Source organism: Onychomys torridus, chromosome 14 (assembly GCF_903995425.1).
Source record: "Onychomys torridus chromosome 14, mOncTor1.1, whole genome shotgun sequence".
NCBI lineage: Eukaryota > Metazoa > Chordata > Mammalia > Rodentia > Cricetidae > Onychomys > Onychomys torridus.
The window spans coordinates 50,097,161-50,122,519 of NC_050456.1; the positions used below are offsets into that span (position 1 = coordinate 50,097,161).

Here is a 25,359-nt window from a genome sequence, read left to right on the forward strand (position 1 = left end):
ATCATGCAGTTTTTCCATTGCAGAACTTGATCAAGACAACATATGGAGAATATTTAGGGAGGATGAGAAGAGTAAATTAAGAGTGTAATAACTCATAGGAAATGTATACTTAACGACTCTCTTCATTATCTATGTGTGCCTGTGTGCTAAAAAAGGAACAGAGTTCTAGTCTGATGATTTAGGAAATGTTAGAAATCACAGAGCACATTTTACCACACGGAAAGTATTTCTACAGAAATAGGAGAACCAGTTAGAAATACATTGAAATGCTGAAGAGCTGCGGCAGAACACTTGCTAGCGGGTGCAAGGCCTAGCATCTAATCCCTAAAACTGCAAATAACTGAGCAAAGCAAGCTAATAAGTAACTTAGCAACATTTATAGGTACATCACATACATGAAAACTTAAGGAACTAGGGTTGCAGCAAGTTAAATAGATGGACCCTTTTAAAAGTAATAGCCAACAAGGTTCACTTTAAAGACGAAAGAGGTTGTCATGGCTTGGTTAAGCAACAGTGACTATTTGCATCTTTCTTGTTTGCTTGTTTGGCTGTTTTTTCTGTTTGATTTTTTTTTTTTTCCTTTTCTTTCTTCCTTTTTTGAAACAGGATTTCTCTGTGCAGCCCTGGCTGTCCTGGAATTTGCTCTGTAGACCAAGCTGGTCTTGAACTCATAGAGTGCCTCCTGAGTGCTGAGATTAAAAGTGGGTTATACCATTAATTCTATCCTTCATAGAAAGATTAATTTCAGTTCTTTTACAAAGCCATCCTATCATCTACTAGTTATTCACTATGTAATTTCCTTTTTAGAGTAATTAATTTTACTTATTCATTTACCTTTTAGGAAGACAATATAGTATTAATGTTAGTAATTAGTATTAGTTTTTGCAAAGGATCCAAATTCAGATAGATGAAAGTTTTATTTCCCCAACACTAGTTAATGTGACTTATAAACCACCTGACTTCAAACTTCAGCTTTCTTAGCTACAAAATGAGTCTAATGATTATACCCACTATATTATACTCTAATATTAGACAAGATTACATTGAAAGCTGTCATCTTGTGCTTTAAAACTGTTCATAATTCTTTTTTAGATAATCCACCTTTAAGCAAAGCTTTCCAAACAACTTGACTTTCTTTTTAAGCTCTATACTGAACCCTATACTTTGCAAGTCTCTCTTCACTCAGAGTGCTAGTGTTTGAAGAGACTGATTTCTGTGTCAAAATACTAATTATACATTGTACCTTTAACAACTCACCCACAATTTTTCTTTTCTGTCCCATTGCAAAGTTGGTTTGTATTTTTACAACGTCTTTCTTCTGAGGATGACAAAATACCTACTCCTAAATTCTTTATTACTGTCTTCATAACAAAAGCAGTTATCACTATCCCTATATGGCAGTCTAATGTAAAGGGACTAAGAAAAGCTTAGTGGGCTGAAACATGGCAAACAGTCAGTGAGCTGGACTAAAATAATGCCATCCATGGTAATTATATATTGGACATATTATTAAGCTTCTTAAATTATTTTATATATCTTTCATAACTACTTGTCCTGATTTATGTGTATCTCCTTTTTTGAGACAGGATCTTGCTTAAGTAAGTAATTCATAATTGACTTGAACTCAAAATGTTCCTGCTTCTGCCTCCTGAGTATTAGAGGACTACAGGTGTGTGCTGCCATGCCTGGCTGTGTGTCTTTACAAGGAGACATTCCAAACTGAACCAGCTCTCTCAAATACTCAGATGTCAAGTGAAAAAAGGTATACATTCTTCCTGACTTTATATACTGCTACCAAATGAATTGGATAGCAGAGAGGTATCCAATAAGCTGATATCTAAAAGGACCAGGAAACTTCACACTAATCAACTGAATTCTATGACAGGCAATTCAAAGACAAAAATTCAAAACTATAATAAAATCTTTTAAAAGGAGGTTCTTGTTTTATGGAAGTTCTAAATCAAGTCTCTGACATAATAATTAAATCTTAATCAAATCTTGTCTTGGTCTACACTTCATTTACTTCAGCCTTTTACCAGTTTGGCCCTTTTGCCCCATTCAGTTCATAAGACAACATAGGAAATAACTTTCTCTTCTTCAGACCACGGGTCATGATGCACTACTGCACACATGGAAACGGGGCATTCTGCCATGAGAAGTCCCATCCTACTTCAAATTTCTCTTAATTTGAGAACAGCCCTTTGCAGCTAGTCTATCTCCCAGGAAACCCTCAATAACAATTCACTCTCTCAGTACTTTCCCATTCTGTATCCCAATTATGTGTTATTTCCATACAAATAAACTAAGCAATAGCAGCCCAAAATATTAATTTTAAAAAATCTATAGCATGATCTAACCTTCCCCAACTACCACAACTGGTAACATAATAATGACACTATAGCCAGTGAGTAGAACAGAAATGAAAGAGATAGCCACAAATATGAGTTTTTAAAGTTTTATTCTGCCTGGATTCTGATTGACTTTAGGTATTCAATTTATTCTAAGACTAAGAGTCTGGGGCTGGAAAGATGGCTCAGCAGTTAAAAGCATGTATTATTCTTTCTGAGGACCTGAGTTTGGTTCCCAGCAACCACATGGAACAGCTCAAAATTGCCTGTAACTCTAGCTCCAGGAGGATCCAATACCTCTTGCTCCCATGGGCACCAGCACTCATGTACACATATCCCCCTACACACACACACACACACACACACACACACACACACACACACACACACTTAAACTAAAAAATGATTTTAAAAGGCTAAGGTTCTATGAGCCCATATGACTGCATTTATTAGTCAACCTTTCTAAGTTTGCATGAATTTTCTGATTTGCTCATGTTAAGCCTATGTTGAGCACTGTACTAAGATAAGGAAAGTTAAAAAGAAACCTAAAAACTGTCTTTGAGTATATAAAAAATTAATAAGATTCATGATTACTATACAGTAAGAGAAATTAACAGGATGAAATGGGAGCACAATTGACAGATATCCAAACTCTATTTCAATTTTTCATCTTAATAATGAGAAAGGTAGGGCCCTGAATTGAAGGAAGAAACATAATCCTTACCTCCCTTTTTGAAGTTAAGACCACTAGTAAAGGCTGACATTATCCCAAAAAAAAGGCACAAATAAGTGTTTTAATCAACAAAAGAGAGGTAATAAAGTTAAAAAGACAAAATGAAAACTGGGGTTGGGGATTTAACAAGGCCCTGGGTTCTGGTCCTCACTTCGGGGAGAAAAAAAAAAATGGTAACTGTGGGTTTAAATCTCCTTCCTCCAAACCAATCCTTCATCTCTACTTGCTTTGTTTTTTTGAACTAGGGCAAGTAACTTCACATTCTATGTTAAATTTGCCTTATCTGTCAAGCAAGAATACTATCCTCTAAGACCAATGGTAAAGTTGGAAGACTCATCAGTGTTATTCCCATTCAATAATATAATCTAGGTATTTCATTTCCAAACAGGCAGGTAGGAATCTTCCCAAGCAAGGGGTCAGAGGAGGTCTAGGGAGCAAAGTATAGCAAAGGGAGCCGAAGCCATATCTCACCGAGAGGATCTTATCACCCTCCTGGAGCCGCCCATCCCGGGCCGCAGCCCCATCCTCTTTGATGCGGCTGACGTAGATGCCACTGTCGTTGGAGACATACTGTTGATCTGTCCCACCGACGATGTTGAAGCCCAGCCCTGAGAAAATCATGGAGGAGTGAAGGAGAAGGGGGTGAAGAAGAAAGAAAGATTAGAGGAGAAGAAAGGAGAGAAAAATGGTCTAGTGGGGAGGAGAGGCTGGCAATTCAGACTGTAAGGTTGGTAGTTAACACAGTCATTAGCACAGTCAGTAAGTCATTATCAACAAAGACCAAAGTACCTAGATTGCTAATTTGAACCAGGCAGTACTGCAATTACATACACAGTGATCAAAATGACTGGTCGACTATACTGAGCTATACATAATGTGGGAAAGTAGTAATGGTGAGTCTTGTAAGATAGAAGTGCATCTGCTCAGACTTAATTTTGATCCTGTTGGTGACATTCAAATGACCCAAATCCTGGTATTCTTATATTAATGTAACAGAGTTAGTTGTGCTCACAAAAAGCAGCTTTGTTTTTTAACTAATTATCAAATAAACTGTTATCAATTTAGTGAGAAAAGGGTTGCTAACTGAAGCCTCTCCTTCAAGTGTTTCTTCTGTCAAGATCTGGGAAATCTTGTACATGCTAGTTTTAGAAGAAGCAGTCTTGGTAGTTTCTCTTTTTCTGTTTTGTACTGGGACAGGAGAGTAGTGATATGGTTGTTAGCAGGAAACCTCAGAACTAGAGAAGCAACTGCTGCTTTACAGAAGAATCAAATCACCAGATTCACTCTTTTCTTTCTACATCAATACAACTGATCACATACCTGCACATAGCCAAGTTTACTCACTGTAGAAAAATAACTCCTTCCTCCTAATCCCTGGTAACCACTATTCTATTCTTTGTTTCTCTGAGTTTAATTAGTTTACAAGAGTAAAATATTTCAGTTACAAAAGAAAGACTCTAGAGATTTGCTGTACAAGACTGTGTCTGACCAAAATAATAATATATGGTATATTTTCAAATCTGTTAATACAATATAGCTATTCCTTATTATAATAAAATATGGCAGGCAAACAAGTTAGTTGTTTAAGTAACTAAAATTTAATTTTCACAAACCAACCACTAAGCTGTGACAAGGATTTTACTCTACAGAAATAATATGCTTTCTTTGAGGAAACTTTTAAAACTTATATACAAAAGAAAAAAGGAAAAAAGGGAGAAAGAAGGGATAAGAGAAAAGAAAAAGAAATAAGAGAGAAAAAGGAACCTATCTTCTTTATGTAACTACAGTCATAATTCAGGGACACAGTACAAAGAGAAGGAAGACAGTTGGAAACAATTTAAAAAACAAAAATGTGTTAGTGCAATGGGAAGGGAAAGCCAGTTATCAGTCTCCTAATGATCTCAGTAGAGACCATATCACTAAAGAGATAAATGTAGGCTTTCTCTAAAGTTCTTTCCATGGGTAGAAGGAAGCTAAGACTCAAAGAACTAACACAGCACTATCAAATCAATCCACAATTTAATGAGAAATATAACCAAAGAAGAAACATCAGGAAGTTTATGATTTAAACAGCATACCTTTTACATGGAGTCTCTGCCATCAGATAGGTTTGTGGTCTTTTGTTTGTTTGTTTGTTTGTTTGTATTTGCTTGGGGATTTATGATACACAACAGAAAGAACTACTTCTAGAAGGCTGTTTTCATACCCCTGGAGGGTAGAGGAGAAAAAACAGGAACTCTAAACTACTTATTCATTTTTTACACAATTCTCTTAATTTAAATTCATGACTGTAGGTTAAGTGGGGAGGGGCTGGTAAGGTAGCAGAAACCAGATCATGAAAGGCTTCATAAAGACTTAGAAATAGTGACAGGTTTGAGCAAGGGGCTGAGGCCAATCAGCTTCTCTCAATGCTGAAACAAACCAGAGAAAAGTCTTCCAGTGAAATTCAATGTTTCCACTATGGTTTGAGTCTCTCACCAAACAGCTACCATCTTTGAAGATCTTGGAAATAAGGAACAAGTGTTAAGTGGCCAAATGAAACATAGTGATTTGCCAAACGGACTTTGTTCCAGGTTATTTAAAGCTACAGAACAGCATCTAAAAAGCAGCAAAAGAAACCTTACTGAGATCTATTATTCACCCCCTCCCCAAGTACCACATTATAGTGGTACATTTATTTAACACATTGTTATTTCTTAAAATGAGAACTCTTACATTAACTAAAAACCTTTCTTCAACCATATTTACAAAAATGAACTCATCTATACCTTAAAACTTGGGCAGGAATGAATGACAGTTACCACAGCAGTGAGCAATGACATTATAGCTCACACTTGAAGCTGGAGATACAGCTCAGTGATAGAGCACTTGACTAGCATGCTGGGCAATATGCAGCACTACCAATAAACAAACAGATAAAAATCTTAGCCCTATATATTTACATAATTCCTTGTCCAATTTGTTCAATAAAAATCACTGGCCATTATATTATGTCCTAAGGAAGATGGAAAGCTAAACTGTACTAAACTGTTCAGTTCTGACTTTAGCCACAAACAAATGTATCCTTTTCCCTGTTCCTTTAAATAATGCATAAATCAGAAGAATTAGTTTCAAGTTCAACTCCAAAATTTACCAGATGTGGACAGAAACAAATCAGTTTAAATCTCATTTGCTTTATTTTCTAAAAAATAAGGATTACAAATTCTACCCTCTCTCCTTCAAAGGTAATTGTTAGACTCCAGTAACAAAATCTGAAAAAATTATTTGTAAAACATAGTAACTATTACACTGGGGGAAGGCACTATGAGTTTCTGTCAATAAACTAGTGACTGTTAAATTTCCAATTAAGAGTCTGGTGGGGCAAAGAGGATGATGTAGACATGAAAATTCTTTTAAAACTGAGAAAACATAGGGATTAAAAATTTACCCATCACCGGGTGGTGGAGGCACACGCCTTTAATTCCAGCACTCAGGAGGCAGAGGCAGGCGGATCTCTGTGAGTTCGAGGCCAGCCTGGGCTACAGACTGAGTTCCAAGAAAAGGCACAAAGTTACGCAGAGAAACCCTGTCTTGAGAAAAAAAAAAAAAAATTACCCATCTATACATATAAAAGACTTCATTAGAACTCAAATTCACTTGTAATTTATTTCCTAGGAATCCTCTTCAAAACTAGTTCATAGAGAGCTGGAGAGATGGCTCAGTGGTTACAAGGACTGGACTGGTTGCTTTTCCAGAGGACCTGGGTTTGATTCCCAGAAACCACACACTGGCTCATAACCATTTACAACTCCAGTTCCAGAAGCCCTCTTCTGACCTCTGAAGGCACCAGGCTTGCATGTGGCACACATACATACATTCAGGCAAAACTCTCATACACATACACACAAAAGATAAAGGTTTTGTTTTGTTTTGTTTTGTTTTTTTAAGCAAGAGTAATACTTAAAATCTGTAGTAATTATCCAGCACATGTACCAACCAACTAGACAGGTTATCAGCTGAGAACAACTAGAGGGGATAGATTAGTAAGTTATTTAGTATATATCAACTAATTATCAGCAGCATCCAAGAAAAACATTTTGTAAGCAGAGTGGGCATATACTATGGTTTGTTGGGAATTTTGGTATCCATCTACTGCCCTGGTATTATTAAGATTCACTTTTAAATTTTAAAAACACCCAAGTAGGGCAAATGTGATTATCCCACCTATAAAAAATAATACAAGAATATATTCATTGTAACCCACAATGTACTAGTGTAGAAGTGACAGTTATCTAGGTTAGAGAGTAGATTAAAAGTTAAAAATTAGAATCATTTAATAATGTACAGTAACATGAATAGAATTCTGAAGTATTATTTACATCAATGAGGACACACACACACAATTTATTACCTGTTTACAAAAAGGCACACATATTCAAGGATGTGTAAAGATACACTGCAGTGGATACCTATGAGAGGATACACTGTGCCATTACACTGAAAGACTAAAACCAGAAAGGGACATTCTGACACCAGTGCCCGCCCAAGCTGGAGTGTAATTAATTCAGCCTCGGCACCTGAGGTCCCATAGGTTATAGGCAAAGAGACAAGGAATTGAGAGTGCAACTTAGCTGGTTTTCCTTCAAAAACAAAGAAACACTGCGTTATAAATTGCAGCTTTAGTATGCCAATACATTTTAAGACATGGCAAAGTAAGTTTTTAATTATCTTACATGATCAGTCTAAAAACACAAAAACATAAAAATATAAAATTACATATGTCATTTTAATAAAAAAATTTAAAAAAAAAAACTAAAAATGACAAATGGCTCACTGGTTAAGATCACTTGCTAACCTCCCAGAGGAACTGGGTTCTGTTCCCAGCAGCATATAGGAACTCATACCCATCGTAACTTTACTTCAGGGAATTCAACGCCCTCCTCTGGCCTCCAGGGGCATCAAGCATCCATGTGGTGGACACACAAACATGCAGGCAAACACTCATACACATAAAATAAACTCTTAAAAAAGAAGAATGCTAACAGTATAGGAGTGGCAGGGAAATATATATGTCCAACTGAAGAGTCTTGTAAAGCTAAACAAGACATGCCTTCTTAACTCTAGGTCTGGACCCAGCTTACCATTAAGAGCAATAGCAACAGCAATAGCAGTAGCTTATATTTATTGACTACTTAATATGTACTACATAATATGGTATACATTCTGTAAGCCCCTCAAGCCATTCCAGTGGCCCCTCCCCTAAGGACCTCTACCCACCAGGATCCACCAACAGAACACTCTAACTGCCCTGACTGCTGGACCCTGGCCCCACCCTGCAGAGTAAAAAGCCCAATCTCTGGACATGAAATCCCACCAATCTCCACTCTGGAAAACTCCACCATGAAAAGGTCCACCCCCTTACCAAGAAGCTCTATATAAGCCCTCTATCCTGTTCAGCTTGCCACTGCTGTTTCTTTCTCAAGCAAAGGCAGCCACCCTCCTGGTTTTTTCCCTCTCAATAAATCTCTTGTGTGAGGTTTGTTATGCAGTGTGACTTTGTGGTAGTCCTTGACTTCCAGCTGCCAGGATACCTTTCCATCTGAGCTGCAATGCTTACACATTCTACATGCATACTGTCTCATTTAATCTTACCAAATACATAAAGTATTATTTGGTATTTTACAGATGAATATTTTTATTTTATTAAACTATAATTACAGGGTTGGGGATTTAGCTCAGTGGTAGAGCGCAAGGCCCTGGATTCGGTCCTCAGCTCTGAAAACAAACAAACAAACAAACAAACTATAATTACATCATTTCCCCCTTCTTTTCCTCCCTTCCCCCCTGCCATGTACCCCTCACCTCACTAACTCCAAAATCTATGGGCCTCCTCCTCTTCTTTAACCACTGTTATTACATATACATATAAACTAACAAATATAACTTGCTGAGTCTGTTCAGTGTTTTCTGCATGTATAATGTTTCTAGGGCTGACCACTTGCTACTGGATCACCGATCAAGAGCTCATCCCTGGGAGTGACTAATTCCCCCTCCCTCAGCAGTTATCAGATTGCCTGTGGCTCTTCAGGTAGAAGCGGAGCTCATAAGATTTCCCCAGTCCACACTGGTATGTCAACTGGTGTCACTGGTTAAAATGTAAACAATTGACTATGGGATGCCTAGCCCCTATTGATACATCTACAACCCAACCCTTACAACTAAGGCTCAGGGAACATTTCAAAAGAAGGGGCATAAAAACTGTAAGAGGCAGAAAACCAGTAAGTCTATTGTGAAGTTACTTCTTCTAAATACAACTGGGAAGCCACTCCCAGAATCCCCTGAATATCACTCCCCTTTTCTGTTTCCAGTGTTCAAGGGCTCATTTCTAAGGTTACATGCAAGCAGCTCTTCCCACTAGAGTCTATTCTATATAGAGCAGTTGTAAAGGCAGGCACTATTTAAGCACTTTAAATAATATTTATTATTATTATTATTATTATTATTATTATTATTATTGGTAAAGTGCTTAGAAATACCTGGTGCAGTATTAACATTATAAAGATATAAGACAAAAGTAAAAGTATATAATCTTCAAGTATATAAGTAAGTTCTAATAATACTTGGAACAGGCATTTAAAGAGAAGTAACTTGTACCAAGTCTCGTTATCACATGGTTAAGCTTAATCAGTATTCAGTCATTCTAATTCTTTCTTCCACCAAAGGAGTAAGATAATATCTTGGGCAAAATGATAGTACAGATTAATACAGAGATATCACTGTCAAGATTGACAGCGAACTAAATATAAGAGTACTCAAAGACTCATTCTGATTCTTAAATACTACATTCTTCTATTATGACACTCAGTTCTCTGTGACCAGTACAGAAACCTATCCCCACAGTAGCTGCTCAATAAATATATATGAATAGAAATGAATAGATGGTTCACATGAGCAATTCAGGTTAAATAATTAAGGCATTTTAAATCCAAACAATTACATTCTTTAGAGAAACTGTCTGTTCCTAATATAAAATGTCTCTTGTTTGTTACTTATTGAGGAACCTGCCTGACTCCATTTTGAAGACAGAAACCATTATGCTGTATTGCTAAAAATAAGTTTCTATTTACTAAGTTGCTCTTTGTTTCCTGGAACCTGACCTTGCCCAACTCATGACCTTGACTTGTTTTTATGAATACCTTTACCCTCCTTGACCATGCCTGAACCTTCCCTGATCACATGGTGACCACATGATAGTTTGTTTTTTGTTTGTGAGATTTTTCTGTATTTCCTTATTGTCCCATTGTCTCTCTTCTGTAAAACTACTCATGATTTTACTCCTTAAAAGGGGCCCAAGAAATGGATTCAGGGCTGCTCTCTTTAACCTGACTTAGGAAGCAAAGGCCAGCTCTTGGGTACACACCAATAAAAAAAATCAAGTTTGCTTCAAATTTGGCTCAAACTGTGGTAGTGGTCTTATTCTCGCTGTTGGGATTAACTTAAAATTATAGTAATGAATGCACTGACAAATAAAAAAAAAAAACCTTTAATCTCAGAGAACAGAAAGATGATGCAACCATTAAAAAGCACTACACACATGGTTGGTCCTTCCTTCCTTATCCCATCTTCCTGGTATCTCACCTGATGAGCTAACAACAAGTACTAGCAACGATGTTTGAAGGTACTATCTTTCCAAATATGCAGTATCGGGCCGGAGAGATGGCTCAGAGGTTAAGAGCACCGACTGCTCATCCAGAGATCCAGAGTTCAATTCCCAGCAACCATATGGTGGCTCACAACCATCTGTAATGAGATCTGGCACCCTCTTCTGTATACGTAATAAATAAATAAATCTTAAAAAAAAAAAAAAAAAAGCTAAACTCCAAATATGCAGTATAAACTCTTTCCATGGTTCTGAAAGCTTGTCTTTCAACTATCTCGGTAAACATAATTATTCTCTCACTTTGTAATAAACAACGGACTAGGTACTGAATTTATGCATTTCATCTATTAGACCATGTTTCCCCTGGCTCTCTTATTTTCCACAATGAAATTATGTAATTTCTCTACCTTTACCTCCTATAACAATATGGACCTATTTTACTACGACTGCCTTCATTTTTTAAATTAAAATATAATCACAACACACCCTACTTTCCTTTCCTCCCTCCAACCACGTCCATGTATACCTCCCTACCACTACCTCTCAAATCCTCGGCCTCTTTTTCTTTAATTATGGAACTAACATCTTTTCAATCTTTTTCTACTACTTCTTACTCAACATATAGTAAACTTTATATGTAGGGGACATGAAACCATAGTTTGTGATACAAGGGGAAAATAACACTATCTAACTTATTTCCAAAACACCTGCTAAAGGCATTGGTACCCTCCACCCCCAGGGTGTACCACTGAAACTGAATCTATAAGAAATAGAACATATCTTATGAAAATTTACAGCTCTTACTTTTCTGAGGGGGTACTTTTAGCACATGACCATCATTACTCTCTGTCATGGTCTAGGTATGTTTTCCCTCAAGGACTCATGTACCACAGGCTCAGTTGCCAGAATGTGCCATTAGTGGGAAGTAGAGAGGTGGGACCTAATGATAAAGTTATGTCACTGAAGAGGAATGCCCTTTCCAGAAAATAGTTAAGACTTTTTTCTCTGCCTCTTAGCTTCCATGAAATGAACAACTTTCTTATATATTCATTATAAGACTAAAAGCAACAGAGCTTACAGACAAAGGCTGAAACCATGAGCCAAAATGAACCTTCCTTCCATGTAAATTACTAATATCAGGAATTTTTGTCACAATTGTAGAAACCTAAGGCATTCTCCTATTGTACTGCAAAACTATTAGAACCAGAGATGATTTTTTGTTCTATATTACAGTATTTGCAACTCCTAATCATAACATAGATACATAATGAACACAGTTTTATTTTTCTATTTTTTATCCTATAAAAGCAACAATTCTGATTCTACTTCCTTTGATATTGCATTTAATCAAATATAATCACTGGCCACTCTTCTGCTTAGTAAAATGTTTCTATAGTTTAGCATCAAACAGCTTGCTTTTCTATTTATCACAAATAATGTCTAGATATATTACTTTAACATTTTTCTTAGGAATTTCTTCTTAGACCTGATCCTTAACTTTTGCAAGGCTCTCCAGCCATCCCTTCCTCTTGTTTATGACACCTTAGCTGTTTCCTAGCCATAGTAATAACAGCTTATGTCCAATCCTTCAGTGTTTCTTAATTGCATCTAGTGAAGACCACTGTTCAACTTTGAAAGCTGGACAGTGGCATTAATAGTTCTCTTAAAAGTATCCCTTTATAATATTCTACATCTATCAGTTTGGTAATTGCACTTACTCACCACTTTGCGTCACAAACTAAATAAAGCACTAGGAAAACATAAAATAAAATATATGTTCTTTTTCAAACAGTTGTGTTGTTTAGACAAGGTCTCACTACATTGCACTGACTAGCAATGTAGACCAGGCAGGATCTGAACTCACAGAGGCCTGCCTGCCTTTGCCTCTGCCTCCCAAGTGCTGGAATTAAAGGCATGCACTACCATTCCCAGTGAAATAGATGTTCTTTAAAAAATAGAATGCTTCAAAGTGAAGTACAGAGATAAGATACAAGCAAACAAGCAAATAATAATGACCAAACCTACAGTATTTAGTCTGGATTTTAATTCCACACAGTCCAAATCTGCCCCAGAGAGCTATGTGACAATAGAACTCAAGGTTCTTCATTTGTAAGATGGAGATAACCATTCTACCCATTCCTTATTGGACAGAGGGGGCTTTGGCAATACATGGAAGGCAATCTACAATTCATATATGATATTGATAAGAAAGTGGCTTCCAGCCTGGGTAAAGACAACTTCCAGAAATGATTCTTAAGCTCAGTCTTAACCACTGAAGAGGAAGAGGAAGATATTAAGATGGAATCTAAGGGAAAGGTTGATTCCACAGTTACACTGCATATTCTCCACAATTCAATCTCTACTTACCTTAGCAATTTCTCTCTTGAATCCCCTAAAGTTCTCCTATATTCAGACTTATTTATTCACTTAGAATAAATCTCTTAGAAACTCATTTTTCTAATTTTCTTCTTGTTATTACTGCTAAATCTATTATTACCCCTGACCCTGGCACTAAAACCTGTCCCTATTATAAAACCAATAAGTTCAATCTTAAAAACTATCAAAAGGGCCCACAGCTCTTTTCCAGTATGAAGTCTGGGATGGTTTATCTTTATTGTTGATTGTATTTAAAATCACCTAGGAAGCAAACTTCTGGCTATATTTTGAGAGTGTGCCTGGAAACCTTAACAGAAAGGAAGACTTGTCCTGAATGAAGGTGGAGCCACTCTATGGCCTGGGATCCAAATAAACTCTGAATGTAAAGGAAAATGGTGAGCAGAATGCCAGCATTCTTCTCTCTCCCTCCTAACTGTGGAGGGAATATTACCAGCCACCTCAAGTTCCTGCTTTTGAGCCTTTCCTGCCATCATGGATATTGCCCTCAAACTATAAACCAAAATATACCCTTCTATAGTGATGAGAAAAACAATACAGGATCAGACTGGCATGCTTTTCCATGCACCCCTCTTCATTTGCTTTCCTACTACATACATACCCTCACAGTCCTTAGGTACATAAATATATGCAATGAGATTTAACCCTCTGCGTGTGAACACCATGTCTCTATTGTACTGTAAATTCCATGCAGGGCTAAATTTCCTATAGCCAGAGAAAACTGGTTGAGACTATCTCCCCACTGCTGCTACATTTCTTCCCTGCTATCAGAATCCAGTGGGCTTCCAGTATGGATTAAAGGTCAGTGGCTCCCCAGGAATCCTCCAGATCTTCAGAGCAAACATATAGCACTCTAGTCTCCAGTCTATTTAACAGATGCAGGAAGGAACAAATCAGAAAACAGTTAGCAATAACTGCAGTTAGTGATTATGTGACGCACATGACTGAAAAATCCTAAGTACTTTGATGTAATGTTCTGTTTTCAGGTTCTCACCCTGATGTGCCTGCAGCTCTACCAACGTCAAAATCTACAAACTTTCTCCACAATGGATTTTTCAAGTCTTTTTGCATGAATCAAACCCCTGGAGGATATAAGGCATGCTATAACAAAATCAAAGCCAGGGGAAAGGTCAGCAATCAATTTCTTAGGCGTTAGGAGGAAATACCTGGTACAAGAGAATCAACAGACCTAGAGTAGAATCTTCTGATTCTTACTGGCCTTAGATCTTGGTAAAGTCTTTAACTTCCCTAAGATAATATCTCAATCTGATAGTGCAAATTAAATACCTACTACTTAGGGGTTCCATAAGAACTAAATAAGCCTATGTGACTATAATAAACAGAGACTCATTTTGCCATGACAAAATATAAAATACAAGTACAAAATATACAGTAATTAATACACTTCCAGAAAGATACTTCCTTAATTATTCTTTATGAAAGTATTATGTTAACTATCCCTTCCTTTGAAAGGCCTCTAAAGACTATAGGGAAATGGAGTGTCTCTTCTTCCCTCTCTAAAGATGGCAGTCTGGGAGTAATATGCTGAAACACACTGATCCCTTATGTCTGAATACTGGAATCCTAATATTACTCAGTTGCAGTAGAACTGCCTTTGTGCTCAATCTCTGGTACAGAGAATAAGTTAGATTAGTCTTGTCATATTGCTTAGAGTAATGAGTCTTTACAACTTTAAGATCTCTAAATTTGATATGGTACAACCAAGCTTAACTTGTTCACAAATGATAAAAGATGAACTGTTGAACCTTTGAAAGCATTTGATATTATGACTACTGCCTTTAACAATTCTCTAGATCACCAGCTAATCGAAAACTGGCAGAACCTGGGGACTAGAGAAATAGCAGCTCAGCAGTTAAGAGCATTTGCTGCTCTTGCAGAGGACCCGGGTTCAGTTCCCAGAACCCACCCATAGAGCTCACAACTACCTATAAATCCAGTTTCAGGGTCTTATCACCCTTTTCTGGCTTCTGTGATCACCAGGCATACACATGGTGAACATACTAATGCAGGCAAAACACTCATACAGATTAAAACATTGGTAAATCTTTTTTAAAATGATAAATTAATTAAAATAACATGAGGAATGAGCCCAAGAACAAAAGCAGAACAGCCTTCTGAATCAAAGACTGCCAAGACCTTTCTTACAATGATGAGGAAGTAAGCCCAGGACAAAGGCCACACTACATGTCATTTCCCTTTCACTACTTAGACACTCACTTCATTGTTGTCATTTTCCCATGATTGTGGGTTTGTTTGTCTGTTTTTTCAGTAGGTTCATTTGCCTTACAAAACTGTAAATATCCAAGATTCTTGTCTGACATCATTCTGGCACAAAGAGGTAATCATACACATTCACCCAGTAAAACCAGACAATGCTGCCTACAAACAGAACTGTACACATAGAATCAGAGGCTTCTCATATTTCTCCAGTAGAAAGACTCTCATAGCACTATCAAAATTTTAATGGTAATTACTGACTTCTTTCCTGCGTATCTTCATGATGTTGTCACCATGAAGATTCTGAGACCAACAGTGCCCCAGACCAGGAACTAGTTCTGGGAAGGGATAAGCAGGAACTTGAAACCTTTCCTTGTTTACTGAACCAACAAACATCCAATGATTGTTTTTAGCAAGTTCAATTCTATATTTGTAATTACTTTTCCTTAGGAAGTGCTAAGATTTACATCACTATAATGGTTAATCTTAGTTTTCAATTTTACTAGATCTGGAATCAACTAGGAGATTAACCATGAACAAACATATAAGTGATTTTCAAGTGTAGGCAGTACCTTCCAAAGTCGACCAGATATGCAGTCCAAGGGAAAAAGCTTCCTTTTAAAGCCTTATTTCCTTCACACTTCCCTGGTGAGTTTAATCACCCTGCTGGTTGAGACTATCTCCCCAATGCTGCTACATTTCTTCCCTGCTATCAGAATCCAGTGGGATTCCAGTATGGATTAAAGGTCAGTGGCTCCCCAGGAATCCTCCAGATCTTCAGCACCAGACTGGATCTGATGAGGCATTCAGCCTCAGGGACTGAGTAGCTACCAGGTTCTCAACCTCTTCCCTGGGCAAACAAGCACTGCTGGACTACTCAGACCTTATCAAGTACACCCATCTAATAAATCTCCTTTTTTAATATACATGTTCATTCTATTGATTCTATTCCTCTAGAGAACCCTGCCTAATAACAATGACTAATATTTGGAAATACTTATGAAAATTCCAAAAGCCACTCGATGGATAGATTCATTCTTTATTTTTAAGCAAATAACTATACAACACAGAAATTAAACTGCTTTTGTGTAAAAACATGTTACCTTGATATAATTATTCCTCTTATTTAATAGTCTCTTGGAGTTTTCCCTATCTCTAAATGTTTGAAGGAAATACTAAAACTAGAAACTTTAGATCTGTAAGATCAATGCTTAGAAATTAGACAATGCCCATTTAAATGTCCAAAAGTTCAAACAGCGATATTATGTTGAATTTAGTGCTTAAAGCAAAAATATCAGAAATCTGCTCTCATTGGAAGACCCTGGAAATACTGTGGTACTACTGCAAAGAGAATATATCAAAGTACATTAGGTTCTTGCAATAAGGCAAGAAAAAAACCTCAAACATCATAAAAAGTAGTATCATGGTAAGCTATTTAGGTTAAAGAACTTGATGCCTTTATGGAATTGTAAAGCAATTAGATCCGAAGAAAAGAAGACTCAAAAGATGAAAAGTACATAAAAATAGACTTTTATTTAAAGATCTGAGGCTGCTGGGTCAGATGGTTCAGTGGTAGAAGTACCTGCCACCAAGTTGGCAACCTGATTTCAATCCCAGAGACCCACTTGATAGAAGGAGAAAACTGACTCCTGAAAGTTGGCCTCTGAGCTCTACAGGCCCCTTTGCCCTGAGAGGATGACAGAGTTGCAGCCATCTTAGAGAAGGGTCAGACTAGGGGCAACAGGCCCTGGGAAACCCACCAGAAGATTAGACTGGGGGCAGCAGACTCTGAGAACCTCATCAGAGGATGTGCTGCCCCCTAGACCCAGACAATTAAGAGCCACATAAAAAATGAATTCCAGGCATTTCCTGCCATAACCTAAAGGATATGATAGATTATATACCATAGTTGTTAGAGGGAACAAGTTTCCTACAGATAAGAAATGGGATGTCTAATTGTCAGAGAAAGTGGGTCTGCTAACGATATAGATACAACGACATAAACTGCTAGAAGATATGGCAATTTCCTTGCAGCTGCCAACTCTCCAATCAGTTCACACCAAGAATCACCAACCTGAAGTAAGCACCAATTCTGAGCCTGTAACTGTATAGAGCTGGAATTCCCCTAACCCCCAGACCCTAATCACTACAAAAATCCTGTCCGTTACTGCGTGGGCCCTCTCACTCCACCACCGTAACAGGCAGACAAGGGAGGGGCCCAGGTTTGAACTTGTGAATGAGAAGGCTCTTTGCTTCAAATCAGTCTCTTAGTGGTCTTTGGGGATATCCGACTTTGGGCGCGACAGCCCCACACACAAATAGCTAAATAAATATGATAAAATCCATTTCTACCACGTTAGCCTTAAAAGTCATTGATCTTGAGAGAAGAATTGTATAAAATAAGAAAATTAAATTCAAGACACTTGGGCATATTGAAAAGCCTCTGAACTAAAGTTTCTGATCTGATCTTAGGTTTCTGTTGCTATGACAAAATACCACGACACAAGCAACTACGGAATGAAAGGATTTATTTAATCTTACACTTTCAGGTAACAGTCCATCATGAAGTCAGGGCAGGAACTCAAGGCAGGAGCCTGGAGACAGGAACTGAAGGGGTGCTGCTTACTGGCTTGCTCCTCATGACTTACTCAGCCTGCTTTCTTACAATCCAGGACTACCTGCTCAGGGTAGCACTCACTGCCCACAGTGAGCTGGATCCTCCCACATCAATCATCAATCAAGAAAATGCCTCCAGAGGCTTGCCAGGCAATTTTCTCAATTGAAGTTCCTCTTCCCAGATAATTCTAGCTTCTGCCAAGCTGACCAAAAAAAAAAAAAAAAAACCAACTCGGACAGAGCTTCTATATAAACCACAAAGATTAGCAGTGAGTTACTCCCATAAATAAGACTAACTTTCAATTTTCTCATAACAGGAAGACAAAAGGTATGACTAATTCTGAAAGTTGTGCTTTATACAGAATAATCTATCAGTAGTGATTAAGCTATTGCAAACTTGTAGATGAGAAAAGTTGACAGACTATTCTAAGTAGAATAGAAATTCACAGTAACCAATGACTTATTCAACTCTTCTAATACAGTATTTAGCAGAACTTACTAGGGTCAGTCTAGACATTCATTCCCTAATGGTAACAACGGCAGCAAATACACACTGCTTGCCACATGTCAAGACAATGCTCTAAATATTTCCCAGGGGGTAACCGGCTTCCCCCAAACATTATATGTGAAATACCATGCATTTCATAACCACCTCCATTCTGCAGAGAAGAAACTATAGCATACACCAATTAAATTACTCTGCCAATAAATTAAAACCAACCAGACAAACAAACAAAAAACTGGCAAGATGTCAGATTAAAGACTTGGCCGTAAGTGGCTAACTCTAAACCTAAAATGTTAGAGCCATAAAGAAAACAAAGACCAAGGGAGACTGTGGTATTAGTAGTGGTGTCAAAAGGCCAGCCCAACCATGAGCACCAGTGAGAAGGACGGCACAGCAGGGCTGAGTGAGAAGGAATTTTCCTGTCGGAATAACATGAAGTGTTTAAAGAATTGTTTAATCCAGACTGAATCCAAATCCCTAAAAGATGGGACTAGAAAAATAGCATTTTCATTTCAATGTGTTTATTAAAGAGTAAAAGCAAAAAAAAAAAAAAAAAAAAGTCCAAATAATTCTGGGGTGGCGCTAGGTCTGGAAACTTCTGTACTAGTTATCCCTCCTGCTTTAGCATGCCAACTGAAACTGTAAATTAATTTCCCAGAAATGCAGACAGGCTCCCTAGCACCAGGGAAATTGCCATGCACTCAGAAAACCACACCGTTTACTGCTCTCGGTTTTTGTTTTTTGTTGTTGTTGTTGTTGTTGTTGTTGTTGTTTTTAACCTGAACGGGCTCACATAGAAACAAGAACGATGCAGGCACCTGAATAACGGATGTGGCGTCTACTACAGGCTGACTAAACAGCGGGCGTTTTTCTAGACTTTTCGATTACGACCAGCAGGAAGAAACCCTTCTTGGCCATAAACGCCTGTGATAATTCGACTGGGTCGTGAAGCGGAGTCCCCAGGGTCCGTTAACTAGCTAACAAAAATAAATAAATAAATAAAAATTAAAAAAAAAAAAAAAAATGGACTCTTGCTTCGTGCCCGATAGCGTTCTTGGACGCGACTCGGTCGGGCCGGCCTGCTCTGCACGGCAGCCAGGTAAACCGGGCTCCAAAACCAACCAGCTCAGCAATTATTCCAAGTCCCGCGCCTACCCGAGGGTCCTCTCGTCAGGTTGATCTCTTCCTCCATGACTAAATAATCCACCCGTCCGTTCATCTCGGACAGCTCTCCGGGCGGAAGCCCGGGGTCAGCTGGTGCCCCGCGCAGGTGAAGGTGAATCAAGCTCCACGCAGAGTCCCCAGCATAGCTTTTACGGTTTCCTCGGCGGCCGGACCGGAAGAGGAAACCGTGGACACTGGGAGCGCGGAGGATGCTGGGAGTGGTGGTTCCCCCGCGCCCACCAGCGTTTTCTGTGACCTCGCCGCGCGTTCTCAGGGCAGCTGCAGAGGTGGTGCCCTGACAAAGGTACAATGCTGGCCTACGGTGGGAAAGCGTGTGAGAAGGGAGGCACGGAGAGAGGGTAATAAAGTTATGGGACATAATTAGATCGATGCTGTTGGCACTTGAAATAACATCTCAAAATATCCACAAATGTAAAAACAGAGGGAACCAGAGGAAGGACTTTATCTTCTTATCAGCCTCAAACCACACTGGGAAAGGCATCATCACAGGGAAACTGCTAGTGAGATTGCATGCTTGGGCAGGAAATTGTACCTTTTGTGTAGTATAGGCACAGTTCAATACATCCATGCCCCATGTAAGAGAACTTGGTAACACTGTGTCATGTTCATTCATTGGCGGTTCACTCTGTTAGTTGAAAGAAAATTTATCCAAAGCGGGGGCGGGGGGTGGAGAATACAACTTCTCTATCTGTCAAGCAAGTATTCACTGCTTAAAGCAAGGCACCTAGGCTGACACACGTGACAGGAAAATGGGGGCACCATCTTCCTTGACTTTTACATCACACATCTTGGTTTCATAGGACCTTAAGAAAAAGAGATTCCCTGGCTTATACCTGACAAGACATTTACTTAACTTCTAAAAAGATGTATATATTCTTGGTGTCTGATAACCGGCTTATATTACTTAAGAAATGTGGTGTATACATACAAAGATCCAGAGAAAGGATAATTAAATTATAGGCTTGCTCAAGAAAAATCCTCTTAAAAAAGGGGGGTGTCTTTGTCAAAAAAAAAAAAAAAAAAATGATTGCAGGACTTAAAATGTAAAACTTTCCCAGACATCTTGACTTTTGACATAGGACACTCCAAACAGGATAAAGGAACTTTCAGAGATCAAAATTATAAAAAGCCTAAAGAACCAGGAAGATGACCATAAATGTGTAAGGTGACTCTGAAGGATTACTGGAGGTGTTAGAGAATCGAAGAGTGCATAGTCAGCATAAAAGTATTTATTCAACCTTACAGTTAAAAAATGAAGCCAGCAACTACTGTTTATTAAATAAAACAAATCAGAGGTCGATTCTATAGGAATGAGACAGGATGGGAAGATACACGCTACACAGAGAAACCTGTCTCAAAATAACAAAAAAAAAAAAAAAAAAAAAAGTAACTTGAGTCAATAAATTCACATGTATACATACTCATCTTATTGCTTCTGTTCCTTTAGAGAACGTGACTAATCAGGAGGCAATATTTGCCTTTCAGTAATAACTCTGAAAATCAATGATCTCAATTCACCCATCAGAAGACATGAACTAGCAGACTGGATTAGAAAACAGAAGATTTCCTTTTTTTTGGATGCCTCCAAGAAGCACACCTTAGGGCAAAAGAATGTAAAATGATGTATTCCAAGCAAATGGAACCAGTTAACAAACAGGTGCTATTCAGTTATCTCACAAAATAGGCTTCATAGGCAGGATGGCACAGTGGATAAAGGCACTTGCTGCCGAGCCTGAAGACTGGAGTTCAGATCCCAGAATGCACCTGGTGGAAGGTGAGCAGTGATTTCCTCTATTTGTTCTCTGACCTCCATACGTGTGCAAGTGCCCACACACAAGTACCACATACTTGCAACACATATGCACACAAAATAAGCAAATAAAAACCTAATAAAAATTAAGAAACAATAACAAAACAAAATTAGGCTTCAAACAAATTCTTTGTGTTTTGTTTTAGAGACAAGGTCTCAGTACGTAGAGTTCCAGGTCTGTCCTGGAACTCACTATGTAGACCAGGCTAGCCTTCACAGGGATCAGCTTGCCTATGCCTCCCAAGTGATGGGATTAAAGATGTGCACCACTAGGCCCAGCTCAAATCAATCTTCAGACATAAAGTAGGTTACTTCATACTGGTCAATAAATTAATCCACCAAGGGAATATATATTAGAAATGATTAAATAATGTATCAGAAATAATATATAAACAATATATCAAAAAATCTAAAAGAAATGGATGAATTTCTAGATGCATACAGTCTAACAAAGCTAACCTAAAATGAAATAAATGATTTAAACAGATCTACAACAACCAACATGATAGAGGCAGTAATTAAAACCCCTCTAACTAAAAAAATCCCTAGGGCCTGATAGATTCAATTTAACAATGAAGGTCACTGGTGAAGGAAAATCTTCAGAGTGGGCATAAATTCAAGCAGTGCACATGGTTGCATAACTTCCTTGGAAGGAGAAATGACCAAGTGAATGATTGATTGTATACTGATCCTTAGGCTGTAGCCAACAGTTTTTGGCTGCGTAGTATGGGAATTAGAAGGAGCATGATTATAAAATCAGTAAGAAAGACACTTGAGGAAGAAGCATGTGGCTCTCTCCAAGTGTGCCTGGTGGCTGTAGGGGTCAGAAGAAGGCATTGAATTCCCTGGAACTGGAACTTTGGGTGGTTATGAGCCACCATATGGGTGCTTGAGAACTGAACTCATGTCCTCCATAAGAACAAACATAGCCCCAAACTGCTGAGTCTTCTCTCCAGTTCCCTCTTTCTCTTCTGAAGTCACATTTTTTTTCTCTGTCCTGGAACTTACTCTGGCCTTGAACTCACAGAGATACACCTGCCTCTGTCTCCAAGTGCTGGGATTAAAGGCATGTGCCACCACTGCCAGGCCTGAAGTCACATTTTGATGAACATTTACATGTATCATCATGTCCTTTGTACATATGTAATACTATAAATGTCCTTTTCTGGGTGGTACCTGCATAGTTTGCAGAAGCATCTGTAAATAAGGCCCTAGTCATCTCTTCCTCACCCAACTGATCATAGAACATACCACCATTAGACCATAGGTGGATACTTGGGGACATACTGCATTGTAACATGAGTAAGAATTATAGGTATTTGGACAATTCTTTGTGCCTTCAGGATCTGCTCAGGCCTAATCACATATAATCACTTTCATTTGATGATGGATTGTTGATGTGCAACACCCAACTCTATGACCTAGGGGATGTATTAATTACTGTTCTGTTGGTGTGATAAAGCACTTTGATCAAAAGTGACCTATGGGAGAATGGGTTTATTTTAGGATTATGACTCCAGAGGGATGAGTCCATCATGGCACAGAGGCAGCAAATGGCAGGTGTGGCAGCAGGAGTAGCAAGATGAGAGATCACATCTTCAACCACAACACATGAATCAAAGAACAAGCTGAAAGTTGGGCAAGGTTAGAAACTCCCAAAGCCTAACCCCAGTGGTGTACCCACTCCAGGGAGGCTGCACCAGCACCCAGAACAGCTCCACCAGCTAGGCTACAAACATCTGGAGCGAGTGGGAACATTTTTCATTTAAACCATAAGTATCAAATGCATTTATCTTGTACAGTTCAAATAGTTCTCACCATGGATTTTCAATGTCCTCTGTGCTATCAGAGGAATCTTAGTTATAGATTATATCCAGTTGAAGATACAATGCAAAGCGCACTAGAGAAGTTCAGTATTGCAATTCTATTTCTCCAGAACCACTCCTTGTGGTGGTATCGTGTTCCCCAAAATATTGTGCACCCTAATAAATTTATCTGGGGTCAGAGAACAGAACAGCCACTAGATACAGAGGTTAGAAAATGGTGGCACTCACGCCTTTAATCCTAGCATTCCAGAGACAGAAATACCTCAGGATCTCTGTGAGTTCAAGGCCACATTGGAAACAGCCAGGCGTGGTGACTCAGGCCTTTAATCCCAGAAATCCAGCCTTTTAATCCCAGGGAGTGACGGCAGAAAGTAGAAAGATATATAAGGCGTGAAGGCCAGAAACTAGAAGCATTTGGCTGGTTAAGCATTTGGTGGTTAAGCTTTTAGGCTTTTGAGCAGCAGTTCAGCTAAGATCCATTCTGGTTGAGGACTCAGAGGCTTGCAGTCTGAGGAAACAGGATCAGCTGAGGAACTGCCGAGGTGAGGTAGCTGTGGCTTGTTCTGATTCTCTGATCTTCCAGCATTCACCCCAATACCTGGCTCAGGTTTGATTTTATTAACAAGAACTCTTTAAGATTCATGCTACAACTCCTGGTACCACATTTTATATTAGTCAGGGATATATAGAGGAACAGAACCAATAAAAGGTATGTGTAATTAATTTATTAAATAAGCTTACTTTGAAATAATAACAACAGCCAAATCACACCCGAGAACCTGATAGTTACTCAGACCATAGGGCTGGGTGCCTCACAGCCTGAATCTGGCACCAAAGATATGGCGAGTTACTGGAGAGTCACTGGTCCCCGGTCATTGATGGAAGCCTGCTTATGCTGGCTCCGATGTCAGCAGAGGAATCAGCAGCAGCAACAAGATAAATTAGCTTGGTGGCAAGAGAGAAGACCGAATGAGCAAAAAGTGAATAATTCCCCTTCTACCCCTTCCCTTTTTCTCTGGGATATTATCAGAAGGTGCTCCCACATTTGGAATAGGTCCTCCCACATCAATTAAGTTAGTTAAGACAATTCTTCAGTTGAGGAATCCTACTTAGATGATCTAATTGGTAGCAAGTTGTCATTGAAATTAAACCATCACATTCCCTGCCATTTTGATGGGTTTGTAGTGTCTGGGAGTTTCTTGATTTTCTTTGATTTAATGAGTAGCATCATTGATTTTTTTCCCCCTCCTATGGTCTCTTGGGTGTGTTTATTTCTCTCTTCATATGGAAATATTCCTTCCAGTGTCCTTGGTAGTATTACTTTGCTCATGAATTCATTTAACCTGTGTATATCATGGAAAGTTTTTCTCTTTTGCATCAATTAAGATAAGTTTGCTTGGTATATTAATTAGCCTGGGGTGGTAATTATTTTTTAGAATTTGAAAAACACTGATCTTGCTTTCATGGTTTAGACCGAAAAGTCAGCAGTTATTTTGATGGGCCTGTCTTTTTATTGCCTTGGCCCTTCTCTTTCAAAGTTTTTCAGTTACATACTTTCTTTGTTCTGTCCTGTTGTGGAATATTAGTTTAAGATGTGTTATGTCGGAGGCCAGCTCCATCCTGTCAAAGGGTTCTTGGAAGCAGGAGAGAAGAATGAGGAAGTAATAGATATATAGACAGAGCCAACAAGAAAGAGGCACAGGATAGCTTCAGGAGGGCCCTTGGGCCCTTGCAAGTTTAATCACGATGGGCTTTTTTTACATCAGCAAGGCACAAAAGACCTCCCCGTTTCAAGGTCGAGGTATAAAGTACTAACAAGTGTAGACCCTTCAAAACACCTGGTAAACACGCCCTTGACCAAATCATCCCATTATGCAGCCCTTCTGGATAAAGCAAGCTCAGACTTTCTGACCTTGAGTGAGGCCTTACTAGGGAGCCTCTGTGAGTCCCTACAGTGTTACATTTGTTTATGCTGTGGAATATTTGTTTAATGATACAAAGATGTGTTGCATTCTTTTATGTTGCATTTGTTTAACTCTATAAGGCAGTGTTATTTTGCCTGTCT

At 38.5% G+C, this 25,359-nt stretch overlaps 1 protein-coding gene across 1 annotated transcript in view; it reads right to left on the bottom strand.

The window, feature by feature from the left end:
• Nucleotides 1-19,810, bottom strand: part of LOC118595359 (synaptojanin 2 binding protein) — a 31,136-nt gene extending 11,326 nt beyond the window's left edge. Inside the window, exons 1-2 of the mRNA XM_036205757.1 lie at nucleotides 19,629-19,810; nucleotides 3,553-3,689 (exon numbers count right to left, since the gene is read on the bottom strand). Coding sequence (XP_036061650.1) covers nucleotides 3,553-3,689; nucleotides 19,629-19,692 — 201 coding nt within the window. The 5' untranslated portion in view covers nucleotides 19,693-19,810. The remainder of the gene's footprint in view (nucleotides 1-3,552; nucleotides 3,690-19,628) is intronic.
• Between the last annotated feature and the right edge of the window lie 5,549 nt (nucleotides 19,811-25,359).